The sequence below is a fragment of the Diceros bicornis genome, unplaced genomic scaffold (assembly GCF_020826845.1).
Source record: "Diceros bicornis minor isolate mBicDic1 unplaced genomic scaffold, mDicBic1.mat.cur scaffold_73_ctg1, whole genome shotgun sequence".
NCBI classification, from domain to species: Eukaryota; Metazoa; Chordata; class Mammalia; order Perissodactyla; family Rhinocerotidae; genus Diceros; species Diceros bicornis.
Window position 1 is genome coordinate 605379 of NW_026691615.1, and position 17993 is coordinate 623371.

Consider the following 17993-nt stretch of genomic DNA (forward strand, 5'->3'; position numbering starts at 1 on the left):
TGCTAGGAGATTGGACTAATTTTGCGTCTTGCGTATGGTCTGAAGCAAGTTAGAGAGTAGAAAGGTGGAGAAGGCCTGAACTGTTTCCAGCAAGAAATGAGAAACCATACCTAGCTCCTCTCTCAGCGTTGACTCAGGGATAGGGGGGAGATTGCCGGGCAGGAGATGTGTTCAGGTTTTTATGTAACCGCTGGCAGGGCTATTTTTACAGGAGGCTGAGTGCTGCTGACAGTGGCCACTGGGTTTTCAAGCATAAAAGCAGAGCTGGGCAGCAGGGGTCTGGAGAAAGGGGTGGGCTGGCCCCCGAGACCTCCAGGCTGATAGGCAGCAGGGGCTTTTTCTCAGTAATAACGTTTCGGTCCCATGGGGGTGAGCACCTGTGTATGCAGAGGCAGGGACGTGGGACATCTTAGGTGAGGTAGCCGCACGGCAGTGCTTGTGAGCAAACCCAGTGTGAGTTGTGCCTTCAGAAGCATAGTCTTGGTGCTCACGGCTGCATTGTTCTGGATGTTACTGTGAAGCCATCAGTGTGCTCTGATGTTTGTCACTGAAAGTAAAGACTTCTGCAGGCAGCTACGGCATCCCAAAGCCTGCAAGCTCTAAAGACCAGCTTCCTCCAATGGGTAGAGACATCCTAACCTCCTGCCCAGTTCTGTCACTATGGCCTTTGGAATAAAGGGGTGCAAAGGGCCATTCCTGCCTGCTCCCGGACAGACGGGGTGTCTGGATTGGTCAGGGAGCTCAGGTGCACGTTGCAGCCTCCGCAGTGTCCAGCTGCAGCAGTAGTGAAAGTGGAGACGAGAGAAAGAATCAGAAATCTTTGGAACACTCTCAAGAGAGAACCCAAACACTTTTTACAGGAGCTTGAATTACAGTGCTGAAAGTGTCTGTAGGTTTCTTCGAAGCCCTCTTAGTAATTGGAAATGGTTGAACTTGGAGTTGTTTTGTTTTATTTTAATAGATTTTATTTTTTAGAGCAGTTTTGCGTTTACAGAAAACTGGGGAAGAAAGTAGGCCATATGTCCTTCCCCTGACACAAAGTTTCTCCTATTATTAACATCGCGTATTAGTTTGGTATTTTGTTATAATCGATGAACTAGTATTGATACATCTTAGCTAAAGCTTCACTCTGTGTGTTTATACATTCTGTGGGTTTGGACAATGTGTAATGTACAATGTACAATGTATAATGACATGGATCCACCATCCCAGTATCATACAGGGTAGTTTCGCTGCCCTAAAAATCCTCTGTGCTCCAACTCTTCATCCTTTCTCCCCCTAACCCCTGGCAACGCCAGTCTTTTTTGAGGTCTCTATCGTTTTTGCCTTTTCCGCAGTGTCATATAATTGGGATCATACGCTATGTAGCCATTGGAGCTATTTTGTTTCACTTAGTAATATGCATTTAAGGTTCCTTCATGTCTTTGTGGCTTCACAGCTCATATCTTTTTATCACTGAATAATACTCCATCATGTGGATGTCCCAGACGAGTGGAGATTGTTTCTCCGTCTGCCTGCTGAAGGGCATCTTGGTTGCTTCTAGTTTGAGGGCAGTTCCAAATAAAGCTGCTAGAAACATGCACGTGCAGGTTTTTGTGTGGACATAAGTTGAACTTGGAGTGCTGAGTCTTTTGAAAAACATCTAAGTGCAAACGCAGCCATTCGTTTTGCCTTAATATTCTGCAGTGCGAACATTTGGAATACACTTGATTTTTTCTTCTTCCTCTGCAGATTTTTTAAAAATACAATGTCTAATGGTTATGAAGACCACATGGCCGAAGACTGCAGGGATGATATCGGGAGAACGAATTTAATTGTCAACTACCTCCCTCAGAACATGACCCAGGATGAGTTACGAAGTCTGTTCAGCAGTATTGGTGAAGTTGAATCTGCCAAACTTATTCGAGATAAAGTAGCAGGTAAAGAAACCGAGACGTGTCGGTAAAGGGACTACTGTGGCTGTCCTGCTAGGCACTGTTCTCTTTGCCTGTGACTCTGCAGTGTCCCTCAGTGCAGAAGAGCCACAGCCTTGAGATGATGGCCATGAAGTTTCATTTTTATCTCAAACTGTATTTTGCTACCGCCTTAGTGTAAGAGTGAACGTAGGTTCCCAAAAGAGGAAAAATTCATCATAAGACAGAGGGCATGTACAAAATCAGAAGGTGGGAGGGGAGGGAAAATGAGGAGACACCAGAAACGGGGACTGCTCTGAGAGCTGGAAGGGACCGAAGAAGGACAGCCTGGCCTGGCCTGGTCCCACGTGTGGAAGGGACCCTGGTCAGCACCCTGCCCAGGGCAAGACCAGGCAGGCCCATCTCTGTCTGTCTTCCCAGGCCCACAGCAGAGCGCTGAGTCCCCTACAGGCAGCACCTCTCTAGGTTTGGGCCAGGCTGACTGTATGCTGTCAGCTTGAGCATCTGAAACACACCACGCTTGAACTCGGGTCGGGGAGGCAGGAGCAGGGCAGTGGATCAGCAGGTGGGCTGCGGGGTTGGCAGGCCAGCTCACAGCCCCGCTCTCCCACTCCCTCGAAGTGTGACCTCAAGCCTCAGTGTCCCATCTATAAAGTGGAGGTGGTGGCTCCTACATCCTGATGCTACCTGCCTCCTGAGGGTTTGCAGAAGGCCCTGTACCTGGTAAGGCCCTCAGTGCAGAGCAGCCCCCATTGTGAGAGCATGGTTTCAAGGACTCTGGAGAAAAATATGGAATGACCAGGTCCTCCTCCTCCTCCTTCCTCCTCTCTGCTCCGATGAGCTGAGGAGTGGGCAGTCCTCCCAGAACGGCTCTGGCTGCCACCCTGGGTTGTGGGACTATGATTCCCTACACTGGAAAATAATTTATAAGTAAAAAACCATTTTTATGTTGGGAATATAATAATACTGCATTATATTCAAATTTACGTAAAAGTAGAGTAATATATTGAACCCCATATACCTATCGCTCTGCTTTGTTGACTCTCGGCGTTTGCCAGACACGCGAAGATCCCTGTCCCGGGGATGACTCCTGTAGAGGCTGGCTGACCGCTGTACAGGGAATTAGTTCAGCAGAGTGGGGCACAGAACTCAAAAGTCTTTTAAGGACCCTTACAATTCTGAGAGTCTGTGATTTAATAAACATCTTCTAAATAGGAACTTTTGATAATACATAAACTTGAACAGCATTAGAATGTTCTAGAAGCCAATGTCTCTCTCCTGTTCCAGGAGACCATCCCGAATAAGAGAGTCCTTGTTCAGAGGGGTTTTGAAGTTCCTCGTGTGCTGCTAACAACTCTTGCCTTTCTCCTTTTACGTTCTGGTGAAAGGGAATTTTCAGCGCCATTGATGTTCCTGAACGTTGCAGTCCGATTTCACAAGCATTCTCACGGTACCTGACTCCTTTGTCTCTTCACTTGTGGTTGTCAAAGGAATGTGAGCTATGTTAATAGGAACTCCCAGATTTGGGAGATTGGCCTGGAGAGAACTGGTTTTGAGAATCTGTGAAAGCAACAAAAGTGTAATTTGGAAATTATTTAAGTTCAGAGATAAACTTTATCTTATCTTTGGGTGAGATAAGTGTGGTGCACCAGGAGTTGTGGAGTAGGTAGGCCAGGGCTCGCATTTCAGCTCAGCATCTTGCTAGCAGTTCTTAAATTGAGTGAAGGCAGTTTTGTGAAAAGCTTACTGCCTTCTCTCTTTCCTCCTCCTGCCACCGGTATGTAAGAACTTCGCTGGCTGGTCCTGGGGCCACAGCCTTACATGTCTCTGCCCCTTTGTCTTTTATTACGTTGCTCTGGTGAACCCCAAGGGTGGATGCGTTCGTCCAACTGCTCTCTCCCAGCCGCGCTCAGGCTGCCCCCCGCAGAGAGTCTCCCACCCAGGCAGAAGGCGCCCTGTAGAATCAGATCCCCAGCCAAGCCCCACCCGCAGCCCGGGCTCTCCCCGGCCCCACAACAGGCCCCACAACAACCTTCGTGCGTTTTCTCCCTCAGGCCCGCTTCACTCTGAGCTGAGGACCGCCCTCTCCTTCGCAGTGAAAATAACAGCCATCTCCACCTCTGTCCTGGATCCCTTTCCTTCCTGGCGTCCTAGGAACCTTGAACTATGCAAGTACCCGCTTTTCTGGGTCTCTCCATGATCACCCGGCCAGCATTCAAACATCTCTGCTCTCTTTAAAAGAATCTTTGCTAAGATCCCCGACTTCCTCAGCTCAGGGTTTCTCCACTTGAGCACTATCGACATTTGGGACTGGATAATTCTTGACGAGGGGGCATCCTGTGTATTGTAGGATGTGGAGCAGCATCCCTGGCCTCCACCCGCTAGATGCCAGTGGCACCTTCCAAGTTGTGAAAACCAGAAAATGTCCCCAGACGTTGCCAAGTGTCCCCTGGGGAGCAGGATCACCCCTGGGTGAGAACCATTGCTCTAGCTGTTGTCCTCCCTCTCCTCCTGTTCACAGAGCCCTGAAATTGACTATCTCCTCTTCCTTCTAGAAGCTTCTTCTTCCCTTGGCTTCCATGAACAACCCACTCTGGCTTTCTCCCTCCTCTGAGGCCTTGCTCTGCCTCTCTTGCAGCTCCTTCCCAGTCATTAACTTAGGCGGCCCTCAGATTATTCCCAAGCCTCTCCTTCCGGAGCCTACACTAGGGGAGCAGATGCACCCTGACAGCTTAAATTCACCCTCGCTTTGCCTCCTCTCTTTCAACCAGAAAGCTCTCCTGAGACTCCTCAACCCCTCAAATTCGGTGTTTTCCAGACTGACCTTGACTCCCCCACAAGCTGACCCCGCGTTTCCTAGCAGCCCGTCCTCGCAGATGGCACCACTGTGCACCAAGGGCTGCAGTCAGAAATCGAAGCTGATCTTTGCTGATGACCTGGCATTCATCCTTCTGGATGCTTCCATCCCTTTTCCTCCGTCTCCCCTGCCACCATCCTAGACCAGGCCACATCGTGTTCTGCCAGCACAGTGCTCTAGCCTCTTAACCAGCCACCCATGCTCCTTCTAGACTGTTCTCTTCACTGCGGCAGGAGTCCCTGTAACACTCCATATGTGACCTGTCACCTGCTTCAGAACCCTTCAGTGCCCAGATCCGCTTGCCTTAGGAGCCTTCCCTGGCCCAACCTGGTCAATGTTAGATGCTCCTCTTCCCGGTTCCCATAGCAACCAGACAGACCTGCACCCTGGGTTTCCACGCTGCACTGAAGTTGCAACTTTCTGGTGCAGTAGGTCTGTATGGTTCTTGGAGGCAGAGACCCTGTTGTAGCCCTAGATGTAGCCATAACCAGTGTTTGTTGAATGAATGAATGAATGTAGGGATTGGAGGAATATGCAGATCAGCGTGGACATTGATTCACTCAGCAAATATTTATTGAGTGCCGACCATGAGCCAGGCACTGATGACAGGAGGCATGAGGGACAGGGTGGTGGCTGGGATGCCAGGAATGTTTGACGTGCTGGCCTCAAGATTGAGGATGCTTCTGGCTGGCCAGGCCCCAGCCCCCACGCTGGGGACATGCATTTGTTGCTGCCTATTCTGTCTACAGTCACTAGCTAGCCTTACTGTGCAGCCCTGCCCTGCTCTCTGCCCTGATGTCTGGTCCCTCTGCAGGTGGCATATGGCCCACAGGGGACCAGAGCCAGCCTCCAGCCCATTGGCTCAGCTCTGTCTCATTGCCATGCATCTCTGGTCGGGATAAAGCCCCTACCCCTGCCTGCAGCTCCCGAGTCTCCCGGGGACCTGGCCCCCTCATCGCCAGCCACTGCTCACCCTTCTCTCAGGCTGGACTCGGCTGCTTGTCATTTCCCAGGCACGCCCTGCTCTTTGCTCTTGTGATTTTGCAGATACTGTTCCCTCTGAAGGAATGCCCTTCCACACCTAGCCAGCCCAACCACTTTTTTGTTCTTAATGTGAATCACCTTTGTTCCTTATAGGAAAAAAGTTGAATATGAGATAAGGAGGAAGGAAGGTTTAAATGACCCATAATTCACCACTGTTAGCTTTGTGGTTCGTGTCCTTCCCGACGTTTCTCTTTACAGATTCATGGTTGTGATCAATCGCATGCTTTTACAGAAATGGGCTACCACCACCCCAGCTGTGCGGGACATGTTTCTTCCTGTATCTGTGCCCATTTTTCCCGCTGACTGAACACAGTTCTCTCGTCATCATAACGGTGACATAGTATTCTGTTGTGTGGAGGTTCTGAGTCTACGATAGGTTGTAACCATTTTCCCGTATTTATAAGCCCCACTGAGATAAATATCCTGGCGCAGAGCTTTGCTCCCTGGTTATTTCCGTAGAAAGTCTTCCTGGAAGTGAACCAGCAGGTGGGAGAGTGTGTCCCTTTAAAAGCTCTGAACGTATCTGCAGCTGCCTGCTGGGGGGTCTCCAGTTTACAGCTCTTCCCCCTGGCCCTGCCGTCCCCCAGGCCCGGCAGGATTTCTCATCTTTGCCAGCCTAAGTGAAAGATGACATCTGATCGTGGTGACAATTCCGCATTTCTAGTGAAGTCCATCTGTTTTCACTTGTTTACCAGCTGTTTGCACTACTTCTTTTATAAAATACCTTTCTTGCCCTTTGCCCCAACTTCTTTCTGTTTCTTATTCATCACCTGATTAATTCCCTCATCCCCCAGGCCCAGTCTCTCTCCCTCGGTGACGTCTTCCCTTGAGCCCCCACAGACCTTTAAAGGAAGAACTGGGCCGCCCCTGCCCTCCCACATTGCAGAGGAGGGCCTCGTCCATGGGCGCTCACCTCCCTCAGCCGTGCACCCCAGGTCAGTCTGAGTAACACTGAGGGATTAAAACATTACGTCTGGCTGCTCTGGTCTGTGAACACAAGACGGAATGCCCTGGAATCATCTCTTGGTCTTAACCCCTATCTAAAGGGAGGGGAATGTATTCGGAAAGGCAAGAGCACAGACCTGCATTTGCCCAGGGGTCGCCTGAGAGGGCATGAAGAGTGCTCCACGCGGAGGCAGCCTCGGATTTCCCCAGGCAGCGGCTCTCGGGGTGCCGGCCCCTGACCAGCAACAGCACCTGGGGACTCAGGCCCCACCCAGACCCATTGCATCAGCCAGTCTAGGGTGTTTGAACATCTGCGTTTCACCCTTCCTGGAGGGAGGGCGATGCCCGGGCAAGTCAGAGAACCAGAGCTGAGAAGCACCGCCCTGTGGCCAGAACAGCAGTCAGGGGCGCTCCACAACCTGGGGAAGTGAGAGCTGGGGGCAGCGCCGCCTCTGGACAGCCCTAGACCTCAGCCCCAGGGTTTGTCCGCCCTTTATCCTTTCACTTCTCCTCTTGCCCTCATTTCGCACCTCTCCCCATCCCCCACATCTCCCATCCTGGGGCTCTGGTTGCCCCCCACCCTCCAGCCCCAACTCCAGAGGCCCCACCTTCCTCAAGCCCCAGCAGCCTGTGCAGGATCCATGCCTCTGAGCACCCCTGCCCCCCACCAGGCCTCAGACCTCCCTCTTTCAGGGCTGGTCTGGGGAGGGGGTGGGAGGATCATCTGTAAGAAGCTTAGAAATGCACATTCCCACCCCTGGGCCCCCGGGCTGCAGAGGACCCTGGGGAGCTGCGTCATTACCCCACATGGCGTGTGGAAATGTGGAGAGGCAGTAACTTGGAGGCCTTCCCACAGGCACCTGCTCTGAGCACAGACCGTCAGGCCCTCCTCTCCTCATGCACTTCCAGCTGCAGCTCTCAACCCGGGCTGGACCTTGGAATCGCCCAGGAGCTTAAAAAATGGCTGAAGCCGCCCCACTCCTGCCCCACCACACCCCCATTCCTCTTGAATTGGTCTGGGCTATGGCTGGGCCGTGATAGTTTTTAGAAACTGCCCTACTAATTCGAGCATGCGGCCGAAATTGAGAGAGACTGGTGTCTAGTGAAGGGGAGGGTGGAGTTGGGTGCTCAGTCCTGTGTTGAGCACTTTAGTCTACGGCCTTATCTGGTGGGTGAAACTCGGGGCTCCCCTTCGTTCCTCACCTGCCTTCCCTCCTGCCGCACTCGGGTGCCCACCACAGAGGGGAGGACAGCCTGGAATGACAGAGCCAGCCCCAGGAGCCAGGGTGTGCACAGATCCCTCCCCACTGGGCCCCAGACCCCAGAAGGCCCAGCCTGGGAGTGCTGGCAGGGCCCTCCTCGCCCTGGGCGCTGCTGCCTGGTGCTGTAGGGAACCTGGGACCCTCTGGAGCTCCCTCCCACATCAGCCCATCTGCAGGTCCTCGTGATGGGTCTTCCTTCTGCTCCCCGGCCTGGTGGACTCGTCTCACATCTGGTCCCGCTCCCAGGCTCCCCCGGGGCTCTGCAGCAGCCGCTGTGGCTGCTCTCCACCCCACTGCCCCTCCGGGCCGTTCCCCGGGCTCATCTTGTTCAGCCGCCCTTCGTTTCCTGGAACACACCAGAGTCATCTCCGCCTCAGAGACTTGGCGCGTGCTCTTCTGTCTGGAATGCTCACCGGCCATCCCGAGGTCTCGCTTCGCGTCTCTCCTGCTCAGAGGGCACTCCTGACCGTCGACTACACGGGCCCGTCCTCTCAGTCTCTCTCACTCCTCATAGTGCCTGCACACGGCTTTGTTCGTTGATTTCTTGCTGGTGTGTGTCCTCCTTCCTGATCACCATGAAACCCCTCAGCCAGCTTGGCCAGGGCCCAGCATGCAGTAGGTGCTCAGTTAATACACGTCGGCTCATTGGGGAGAACAGGATGAGGAGCGGGACTGGGAAGGAGGCAGTGGCGTCTGGAATGTGTGACTGCCTAGGTGACATTGGCAGCTGCGGGCACATGGGCAGCCAAGGAGGACACCCAGGAAGAGTATGATGGAGACGAGGGCCAAAGGCAGAACCTTGGGGACTTTCTCGATGGAATAGGCAGAGGACGAGGAGCCTGAGGAGGGACAGTTGAGAAGGACAGCCTGGAGAGAAAGAAAACCTTGTGCCACGTCCTGGAGGAGGCAGTGTCTCAAGCAGGTTGGCAGTGGCCAGAGCTGCTGAGCACTCTGGGCCGCGGCCCGAGACTGTGGGTGGGGTGGCCCCTGAGGGGTGTGGGCAGCCTTGGTGAGGCTGGTGCTGGCAGTCAGCAGTGACCACCGTGGAGGCCAGCCGGGGGCCACCGAGCGCCAGAGAGGTGAGGAATTAGGCACTGGGGCTGGGCAGGGCCGTGTCTATAAGCCGAGAGGAGCTGGCTGCAGCTAAGGACGCGGGATCAGGGCCTGGGTCTCAGGTCCTCACCGGTTTCTGGTCTTCCCAGCAGCTCTTAAGCCTCCTGAGGCCCCGGCAGTGGACGATACAGGTGCTTCAGAGTTGGGATTGGCCTTGTGGGAGGAGCAGAAAGACAAGGAGACCAGCCAGAGAGAGGCAGAGGAGCCTGGGAGGCCTGGGGGCTGGGCCAGAGAGGACTGCTCCATGGCCTGGACCCAGTGAGAAAGGGGTGGGGCGAGAGCAGGCATTTGCCAGTAAAAATCCCAGGAAGGCTGGAGTTGGGTCGAGAATCCATACCCCAGACAGTCTGCATTCTCCACTTTAACGTCTGCAGTCTTGCCCATCTACAAGAACCCAAAAGTTCCCGACCTGGAGCCAGTTGTAGTTTTCTGAGCTTCGAGTCTGCCTCTTCTGCTAGGTGGGCCCCAGCCCCCACAGCCCTGCTGTTACAGCACCCTCACTGTCTGGGGCTCAGGAGCCAAGTCTCTGACACCTGTGGAGTTTTGTTAGAAACACGGGTCTGGAGGGTCAGGTTTTGTTTTTGTTTCTTTCTTTCTTTTTTTTTTTTTTTGTGAGGAAGATCAGCCCTGAGCTAACATCCATGCCAATCCTCCTCTTTTTTTCCTGAGGAAGATTGGTCCTGGGCTAACATCTGTGCCTATCTTCCTCCACTTTATATGGGACGCCGCCATAGCATGGCCTGACAAGTGGTGCGTCAGCGCGCGCCCAGGATCCGAACCCGGGCCGCCAGCAGTGGAGAGCGCACACTTAACCGCTAAGCCATGGGGCCGGCCCCCTGTTTTTGTTTCTTTAAAAAAGAAAGTGGCCCGTGAAGAATTGCAGATTATTTCTGTAGTTCCTGCGCCCTGAAGGAGGGAGAGCGGAACCCCACAAGGCACTCCTTAAGTTTGGGCTGTGCAGAGGGATTTCTTTCCAAAGCTTCCGGGATGGAATGGGACGGAGGTGACGTTAGCATTGGAGAAACCTGGCGGACCACCTGCCTCAGCCAGGTGGTCAAGGTAAACATCAGCAGTGATAAGTCACGTTGATGGCTGCACCCCTGATATGATGTTGAGAAGGGGCTCTTCCTCCCCAAAACCCGTCAATCACCCCAGTCTAACCACGAGAAAGACATCTGACGGACCCAGATGGAGGGAGATTCTACAAAAGTCCTGCCCAGTCCTCCTCAGAACCGTCAAGGTCATCAAAAACAAGGAAAGTCTGAGAAATCGTCCCAGCGCAGTGGAGCCTAAGGAGACGTGACAATTAAATATTATGTGGGGTGCTGGGTGGCATCCTGGGACAGATAAAGGCATTAGGGAAAAACTAAGGTAATTTGAATCAAGTGTGGACTGTAGTTGATAATAACGTATCAGTGCTGGTTCATTAATTGTAACAAATGTACCAGCGCAGTGTAAGACGTTACTAATAGGGAGACTGGGTGTGGGGTATATGGGAACGCTTTGTATTATCTGTGTCCTTTTTCTTTAAACCTAAAAAATAAAGTTGATTGGTTTATTTTTTTTTTAAGTGGCAAAACTAGATTAGGCTCTCCCCTGGGTTCCATGTCACATCTTCAGCCAGAGGGTCTGGGTTCAGCTGGCACCGCGGGCTGGGCCAGCTCTCAGTGAGGCTCAAGGCCTGGACGTATTTTTCAGCTGCTCCTTGTCACCCTTCGCCAACCAGAGGGATGGAGCACAGCTCGGTGAGGGGACCTTGGTCTCGCTTACCGCTCTCTCTCCGTGCACAGAGCAGTGCCCGGCGTGCGCTGGCATGTGCGCCCACCAACATGGCATGTGGATGTGAGCATCTTAGTCGGTCTCTTCTCTGGGCCTCCTCCTGCTCCTCCTCTGCAGTGAAAGTGTTTGACTAGGCCCCTATAAGGCTCCTTCGACCTCTGACCCTCAGCTGATGCTTCTCTCTGGGCCCCCACAGCCGCTCGCATCCCGCCCGTGGTATCCACTTGGTGGTCGCTCCTGCCACTTCTGAACCTTTCACACAGAAGGGGCGGGAACACTGGATTTCTTTGAGAAGAGCTCAGGCTTTCGCGTCTGTTATGGCTCCCACAGACTGATGCTGCTGTCGCAGTGGAGGCTGCTGCCCAGAGGAGCACTGGACGCCCGGCCGGGGCTGTGAGGGCACCACAGGCTGCCCGGCTGGGCTGGGGCTTCTCTCAGCTCTGGCTTCTCCTTGTGCTCCCCAACTGGGTCACAGATTCACGAAAGTAAAGGGAACTGACGCTGGGTGGCGCCAGAGCCCAGCAAGCCTTCCTGCTCGGGGAATGGAAGTGGCAGAGAAACGCCTGGACACAGACAGCTGGTTGTCATCAGGCTCTCCCCACCTGCCTGCTGCCCACTTGGACCGTCCTCCTCCTCCCCCACCGAGGCCCCCTCGAAGCCCCGCAGAGCAGCCAGCACCAGTGGGACCAGTCATTGTCATTGCTTCAGTGTTGGGTTCCCCAGGATGCTGTCAGTAGCACAGTGTTTCTTTCTAAATGACATTTTTTTTTAGTTACAAAAGCAACATTTGTTCATTGCAGAAAAGGTACAAGTTTGCCAAAGGAGTGTAACAAATAAACCATCACAACTAAACCATTAGCTTGTAACCATTGATCTCTAACCCCTCTTCCTGGAGGCCGCAGCTCTCTCGTTTCTGTGTATTGTCTTTGTCTTTTCTCTGACCTTCACCTTTTGAGCCCAGTGGGACATAGTCCCGTTCATCCTCCCTGGCTCCCTGGCTCACTCTTGGTCGGTTTACCGATGTCCACGTGTTCTCCCACGCAGGACACAGCTTGGGCTATGGCTTTGTGAACTACGTGACTGCAAAGGACGCAGAGAGAGCGGTAAACACGCTGAACGGCCTGCGGCTGCAGTCAAAAACCATTAAGGTAAAGAGCTGCGATCATTCTCCGTTCATTCATGGCCCGGGCGGGGGCTGTGCCAAGCCCCCACTCATGTCCCTGCCGCAGACGCCATTAGCACGGTGCTTTCAGGGCATCTGAGGGGCCTCCTGTCGGCCCAGAGTCAAGGCATCGTGGGTCCGGTGCTTGTTAGATGGTGACCATCCCAGGCCTTATGCTGGTGGCTCATGGCCTCCTCAGTCCCACCTGCAAAGGGAGGGTCCCCATGAAGTGCACTTACACAGGGGCACCTCCACAGGCCTCTCTTGCCTCCCTTCTACTGGCCACGATGTTTCCGTCCCCATGTCCCCATGCCGAGTGAGTGTTTGGCCAGCCCTGCCCTCCTGTCGCTCCTGGCCTACTGCGGTGGTCGCGGCGACAGTGGTGTCATCCTCCCACCGTCCCTGCCCAGGTCTCCCCTCCCGCCCCATCACAGTCGGTTCATTCAACATTCATTTAGCAAATGTGTGTTGAGCACCTACTGTGCGCCAGACAGTGGGCAGTACAGACAGATCCCACGCCCTCATGGAGCCATGTCTCTGTGTGCACACATGCGCATTTCACAGAAATGTGAAGGCCGTGTGTGGTAGAGGTAAGTGTCACGGAGGTGCATGAGGGAGAGGCGACATGTTCTGTGGGAGACTTCATATTGACTTGAAGGAAGAGAGGGAGCCATGGAGCCGCCTGACGGGGAGCCTCGGGCAGAGCATTGCCAGTGTCACTCCCAGTTCAAGGGCTGCGGTGGCGTCCCGGGCCAAGGCAGTGAGTCCTCCAGGTCTCACGGGGCGGCTTCCTCTGCCTTCACGTTCTTCTCAGCCTGCCACCGCTTACACTCCTTTTGTCAGCCCGGAGTGCCACCTCCTCCCGTCCCCAAGTGTCTGTCTTCAGGCTCCCGTGATCTTGGGCAGCTCCCACTGCAGACAAACTGTGTTTTCTCGACCGTCACTCCCCACTGAGCCCTCCTTTAGAATATGCCACCTCCCGCTGCCCCAGGCTGGACCCCGGACCTGGCTTCCTGCAGCAGCCTGTAGCCACTGTGCCCACCACCCCTCACCCACAGACCTGGCAGGTCAGCTCTTGTTCCTGAGACACATGCCTGCCAGAGTCCACCTGAAGCCACCTGGTAACATTGTGCTACATGAGCCTTTGGGCCTGCCAGATCCTGCCACCCCATCTCCCACCCATAGGAAGCCACTCCTTCTGATTCACTCAGGCGCCCAGAAGGGTCTCTCTTGGGACCTGCGCCATGGCCGGGCTTCCTGAGCTTCTCTGAGCATCAGAACCACCTGTGTGCTTGTATAATACAGATTCCGGGGCTGTGGCTTGGGCCTCCTGGGTCCCCTTCTATAGCGTGGGCCCAAGAACCTGTATTTTCACTCACCCGCCAGGGAAGTCTTACAGTCTGGCTATGGAGCACACGTTTAGTGTGGAGGGTGGTGTTCCATTCCTGCCATTTAACTGTGCATGATCTTGACTGCTCAGTGTCTAACCGTCTGGACCAGGAAACCATCGCTCATCGGCAGGTTTCCAGGCCCACCTTGTGCCATGTACGTAGGATGTGTGTGTGCTCCCTGAGGCAGGAGTGTGGCCCTCGCTGCCTCCCCGGGGGATGTGAGGGCCGGTGAGAAAACACTGCAGTGTCCAGCTCTCTGCCTGGTCCGTGGGGAGCTGCCAGCACGTGCTGCTGCAGGTGACAGGTGTTCCCAATGACACACAGTCCCGTGCATGATTTCCTACCATAGGGTGAGCTTTTTCTCACCCGAAAATGGAACACTGTCCCTCAATGCTTGCGCCGCGCACCTGCCCTAACCCCAGCAAGTGGTTTTGTTTCCAAGGTGTCGTACGCACGCCCGAGCTCAGAGGTCATCAAAGATGCCAACTTGTACATCAGCGGGCTCCCGAGGACTATGACCCAGAAGGACGTGGAGGACATGTTCTCCCGGTTCGGGCGGATCATCAACTCCCGGGTCCTTGTGGATCAGACCACAGGTACGGCGGGGGGCCTGGGACACACGCGAGGTTCTCCTCGAGGTGGGGGACAGGTTTTCTAGAGAAGACAGATCGCTGTTTGATTTTCAGTGTCGTTAGCTATTCCACCAGTGAGGACAGAATCGGAATGAGAAGGTGTTGTCTTTTGTTTTACGAGTCAGGGAAGGTAAAATAGCATAACAGCAGCCCCTGTGTTAGGCCAGCATTTTATGATGAAAACGCTAAGAGATTCTGGCACCTTCCCTCGGGCGCACAGATGTCTTGCCTGGCCCTGAGTGGGGTGAGAAGGCTGTTGCTCAGCCGTTTGCTGCTGTTCCTACTGCAGACAGACAGTGTGCAGGGTGAGACAGTCCTCACTTGGATTCCAGAGTCCCCGCTTTTCGTTGCTCCAAGCTGCAGGGGTGACTGCTTCCAATGAGTGTTTTTCAGTCTTCCCCCTCACGGGGATCGAAGGCAGTGACTTCCTCATAGCAGTCCCGGCCACTTAGCCAGTCCCTTTCGGTTCATCTCAGTTCAGGACATGAACGGCTGGGGCTCCGGGCTTTACATGAGACAGTTAGGCACAGCGGAGCTGGGGACCCACACACGCCTGCAGAAGCAGCCCCTGGTGGGCAGGAGGTGGGCTACCGGCCCTGACTGCGGCCCGCCGGCTTAGGGCCTGGGGTCGGGACGCCCCCTGCCAGGCCTGGTCATGGCTCCGTCTGGGAGTGGTGAGCGTGGGCCACGCTTGCTTTCCGACTCCTCAGTTCTGTTCCCAGCAGGAGTGGGAATCTGCTGACAACCTAGAAGGAAGATTCATGCTCACTGAGCTCAGGGAAGCCAATGGAATTGTCTGCGGTGGATTTTTATGTTTTTAAAACCATAAGGTTTTAAGGTTATGGTTAAGGTTTTAAGGGCGTGTTCACCAGCCCCTTGGCTATGACCTTAAAGCCACACTGGGTGGTTAGGTCACAGGAGGTTGTAGCTCTGAGGCAACCTCCCTTCTGAGAGACTGGCAGCGCCCCCAGGAGCAGAGCAGCCTTTGCCCCTCGCGCAGATGGGCGGGGCCTTCCTGGCGTGTGATGGGGGGGTTGGAGGTGCACACACATTTTCCTGTGTCCCCCCCAGGCGTGTGCTTTGAGGCAGGTGGTCTTGTCACTTGCCCTCCATTCTCCTGCCCCAGCTGTGGAAGCTCAGCCTGGCGTGTGCTGGCCCTGCCTGCCGCCCCACCCTCTGGGGCCCGGCCTTGAGAGGAGTGGACACATTGTGTCCCCCAGGAACTGAGGAGGAGAAGGGGCTTCTGAAGGCACAGGTCACTGGCATTTCATGGGAGCTCTGGGTACTCCCACCCCGTAGCCTGGCGCAGACACCCCTCCAACACCAGACTGTGCTAGAGGGCCGTGGGCTCCACCCACACCGCTGCCTCCATTCTGCACCTTCTCTCTGGGGTGTGGGTGAGGATGCCATTTCCTTGGCGTAAACCCCCCTGGTCTGCACCAGAATAGCTTCCTGTGGTCCCTGAAGCCCCCCTTACTTACCTTCAAGTGCCAGTTGAGCACGACGATCCACTTGGCTGGTCAGTGCACATATTTATTCCCAGCCCCACTTGCACAGGAGCGTCTAGTGGGCTGCCCAGGGACCCACATTCTGCCTCCGTGTCCTGTTCTAGACTCCCCATGGACTGCTGTGCCTCTGCTTGTCTCTGTTCAGCCGTAGCCCAGCGCCGCTGAGCAGGGCCCGGCTCACTGGAGTTAGAGTCCACCCACCTCGAGCACACACCCTGGCCGCCCAGCTTTTGTGCCCACCATCCCGAGGGAGGTCACTTCTGCAGACAGCTCCCCCAATCCATTGGCTGGGGATTTTGCCTCATTTCTCTCTGCAAGGCTGGTGTCTCCTAGAGTGTTGGGGCACCTTAGTGTTGCCCCCCAGGCTCAGCCATGAACTCAGGGTGGTGCATGGGACCCTCACTCTCCCTCAGGCCTCCCCACCAGCCTCTGCCACTTTGGCAAAGGGATTGGGGCCCCCACCCCCCACCTCTATCTGTTTTGGAATCCTTGCAGCTGGATGGGAGGGAGGGGGAGGGAAGGGAGATATTAGGGGGTCCCAGGGGCTCCTTCTCCACAGCCCTCCCCTAGCCTGGGGTATAGGATTGGAGGGTAGAAAGGTGAGACCGCTGGGGCTGTGGGCTTCCCTTCCCCCCCTCTGCTCCAGAGGAGGCCCCCCGCCCAGGGCTCCTCTGCTAAGACAGAGGCTGCTTGGTGCACCCTCTTGAAAAAGTATACATTCATCAAGTCGTTTAGTGAATTGATGTTCCCTGACGTTGAATACTATTCTTTTTCTCTTTCTGGGGTTTTCTTTGTTTTGCTCGGGCAGTTTTCATTTGAAAGTCATTTTACAAAACCAAACAGGGAAGCCCCACTTGCACCCACACTTTCTCTCTGCTTGGTTGCAAGACCCTTATGCACAGAACAGAGCCGTCTCCCTGACGGCAGCTCTGTGGAAGCCCGCCAGCTACTGCTTTCCCTGCTGTCTGCCTCAAGTTAGGTTTCGTCAGGTTTCCCTCTATCTAAGCTGTTGTTCATGCATTGAAGAGTAAATAAAAACAGTGTATGCCAAGTACGTGTTTTCAGGTGTTCCTTCTGAACTGAAATTTTAAGATGAGCTCAGGCTCTAGAACTTTCCTGGCACAGGTGTGAATTGCTAGGTTGGATCTCACTGAGTCAGCGAGTATCTCTGGGTGTATGAATTTTACATTTATATTCAAACAGTCATGGAGGCAACGCCGGGGCAGGCTGAGGCCACTAGGAGCCGCTGTGCTGGGGGGATCCCAGGAGGGGAGTTCCCCAGTGGCAGAGTTGGGGTATGGGCCTTAGGGCTCAGCATGGGGTGTCCACGGTATGTTATGGTCGTAGAGAAAGAATCCTTGGCCCGAGGGTCCCTGTCTACTGTCTGCTCTAATGGGACCCGCAGTGTCGCATCCAAGTCAGTCCTGAGGTGGGGTTCTAGGCCCACAGGGGGTGACCATGCCTCGCACTGACACTTGTTATCTCAGTGCCCCTCCTGGTGTGCCTGCGTCTCTGCATGTCCCTCCACGGCCTCCAGGCCAGCTGGGGAGACCTGTGCCCAGTGTGGGGACAGTCAGTGGGACCCTGTGGGAAACAGTGCTGGGACCTGGGAGCTGACTGAGGGCACGCCCCTGGGCTCACTTAGGTGGTGGCCCAAAGCCCTGGGCTGCCCTGCTTTAATAATTGTCATTCGCCACGTGCTCAAGGCCTTTGTCTAGAGAAGAGAGTGCGACTTAGGATGGCCTGTGACTGGCAGTAGAGAACGAGAATATCCAGGATAGGCTGTCTCTGCCGCCTCCCCCACAAGGGCACACCCGTGACTCCAGCCCAGTGACATCGCCTCACACTGGCCCTCAGCTGTCACGTCCCCACGACACTTTGCCCTTCACACTTGACCCCTGTTTCTTCCCCCACGAGGAGGAGTCAGGCTTCTCCCATGGCTCTGCATTCCCTCACCCCAGCCCCACCCTGTTCCTTGAGTTCTTCAAGGCACGAGGTGTCCCCTTCGCTCCCCCAGGCCCAGAATGTGGATGGATGGGGATGGAGGGTGGCTGAACCCTCTTGTACCCAGTTTGCTCGGGTCACACTCCTACCAGGCTGACCCGACACTGCCTTCAGCCCTTGGGCCTGCATCTCAGGCAGCCGGGTCCAGGGCCGCATTCTCACTCTGTCAAAGGATTGGGTTACCGCAGGGACCCAGGGCTGGCCTTTGGTTGGTTCAGTCTAGGTGCCAAGAGAGGGTGCCCTCCCAAGGCAGCCGGAGGCCGAGATGGCCTTCCCGTGCAGGACCAGGACCAGGTACGGAGTGGGCCTAAGGCAGGGCTCTGAACCTGCCAGGGAGTCTGTGGGCGGGCGTCAGCACCGCTGCGTGTGCCTGGGCAGTTTTC

The 17993-nt window shown here is 54.9% G+C and overlaps 1 protein-coding gene across 1 annotated transcript in view; it reads left to right on the forward strand.

Annotated features, from left to right (window-relative positions):
• The window catches only part of ELAVL1 (ELAV like RNA binding protein 1), a 34707-nt gene that overhangs the window by 10996 nt on the left and 5718 nt on the right, over positions 1–17993 (forward strand). Inside the window, exons 2-4 of the mRNA XM_058538018.1 lie at positions 1732–1919; positions 11958–12061; positions 13909–14062. Coding sequence (XP_058394001.1) covers positions 1748–1919; positions 11958–12061; positions 13909–14062 — 430 coding nt within the window. The 5' untranslated portion in view covers positions 1732–1747. The remainder of the gene's footprint in view (positions 1–1731; positions 1920–11957; positions 12062–13908; positions 14063–17993) is intronic.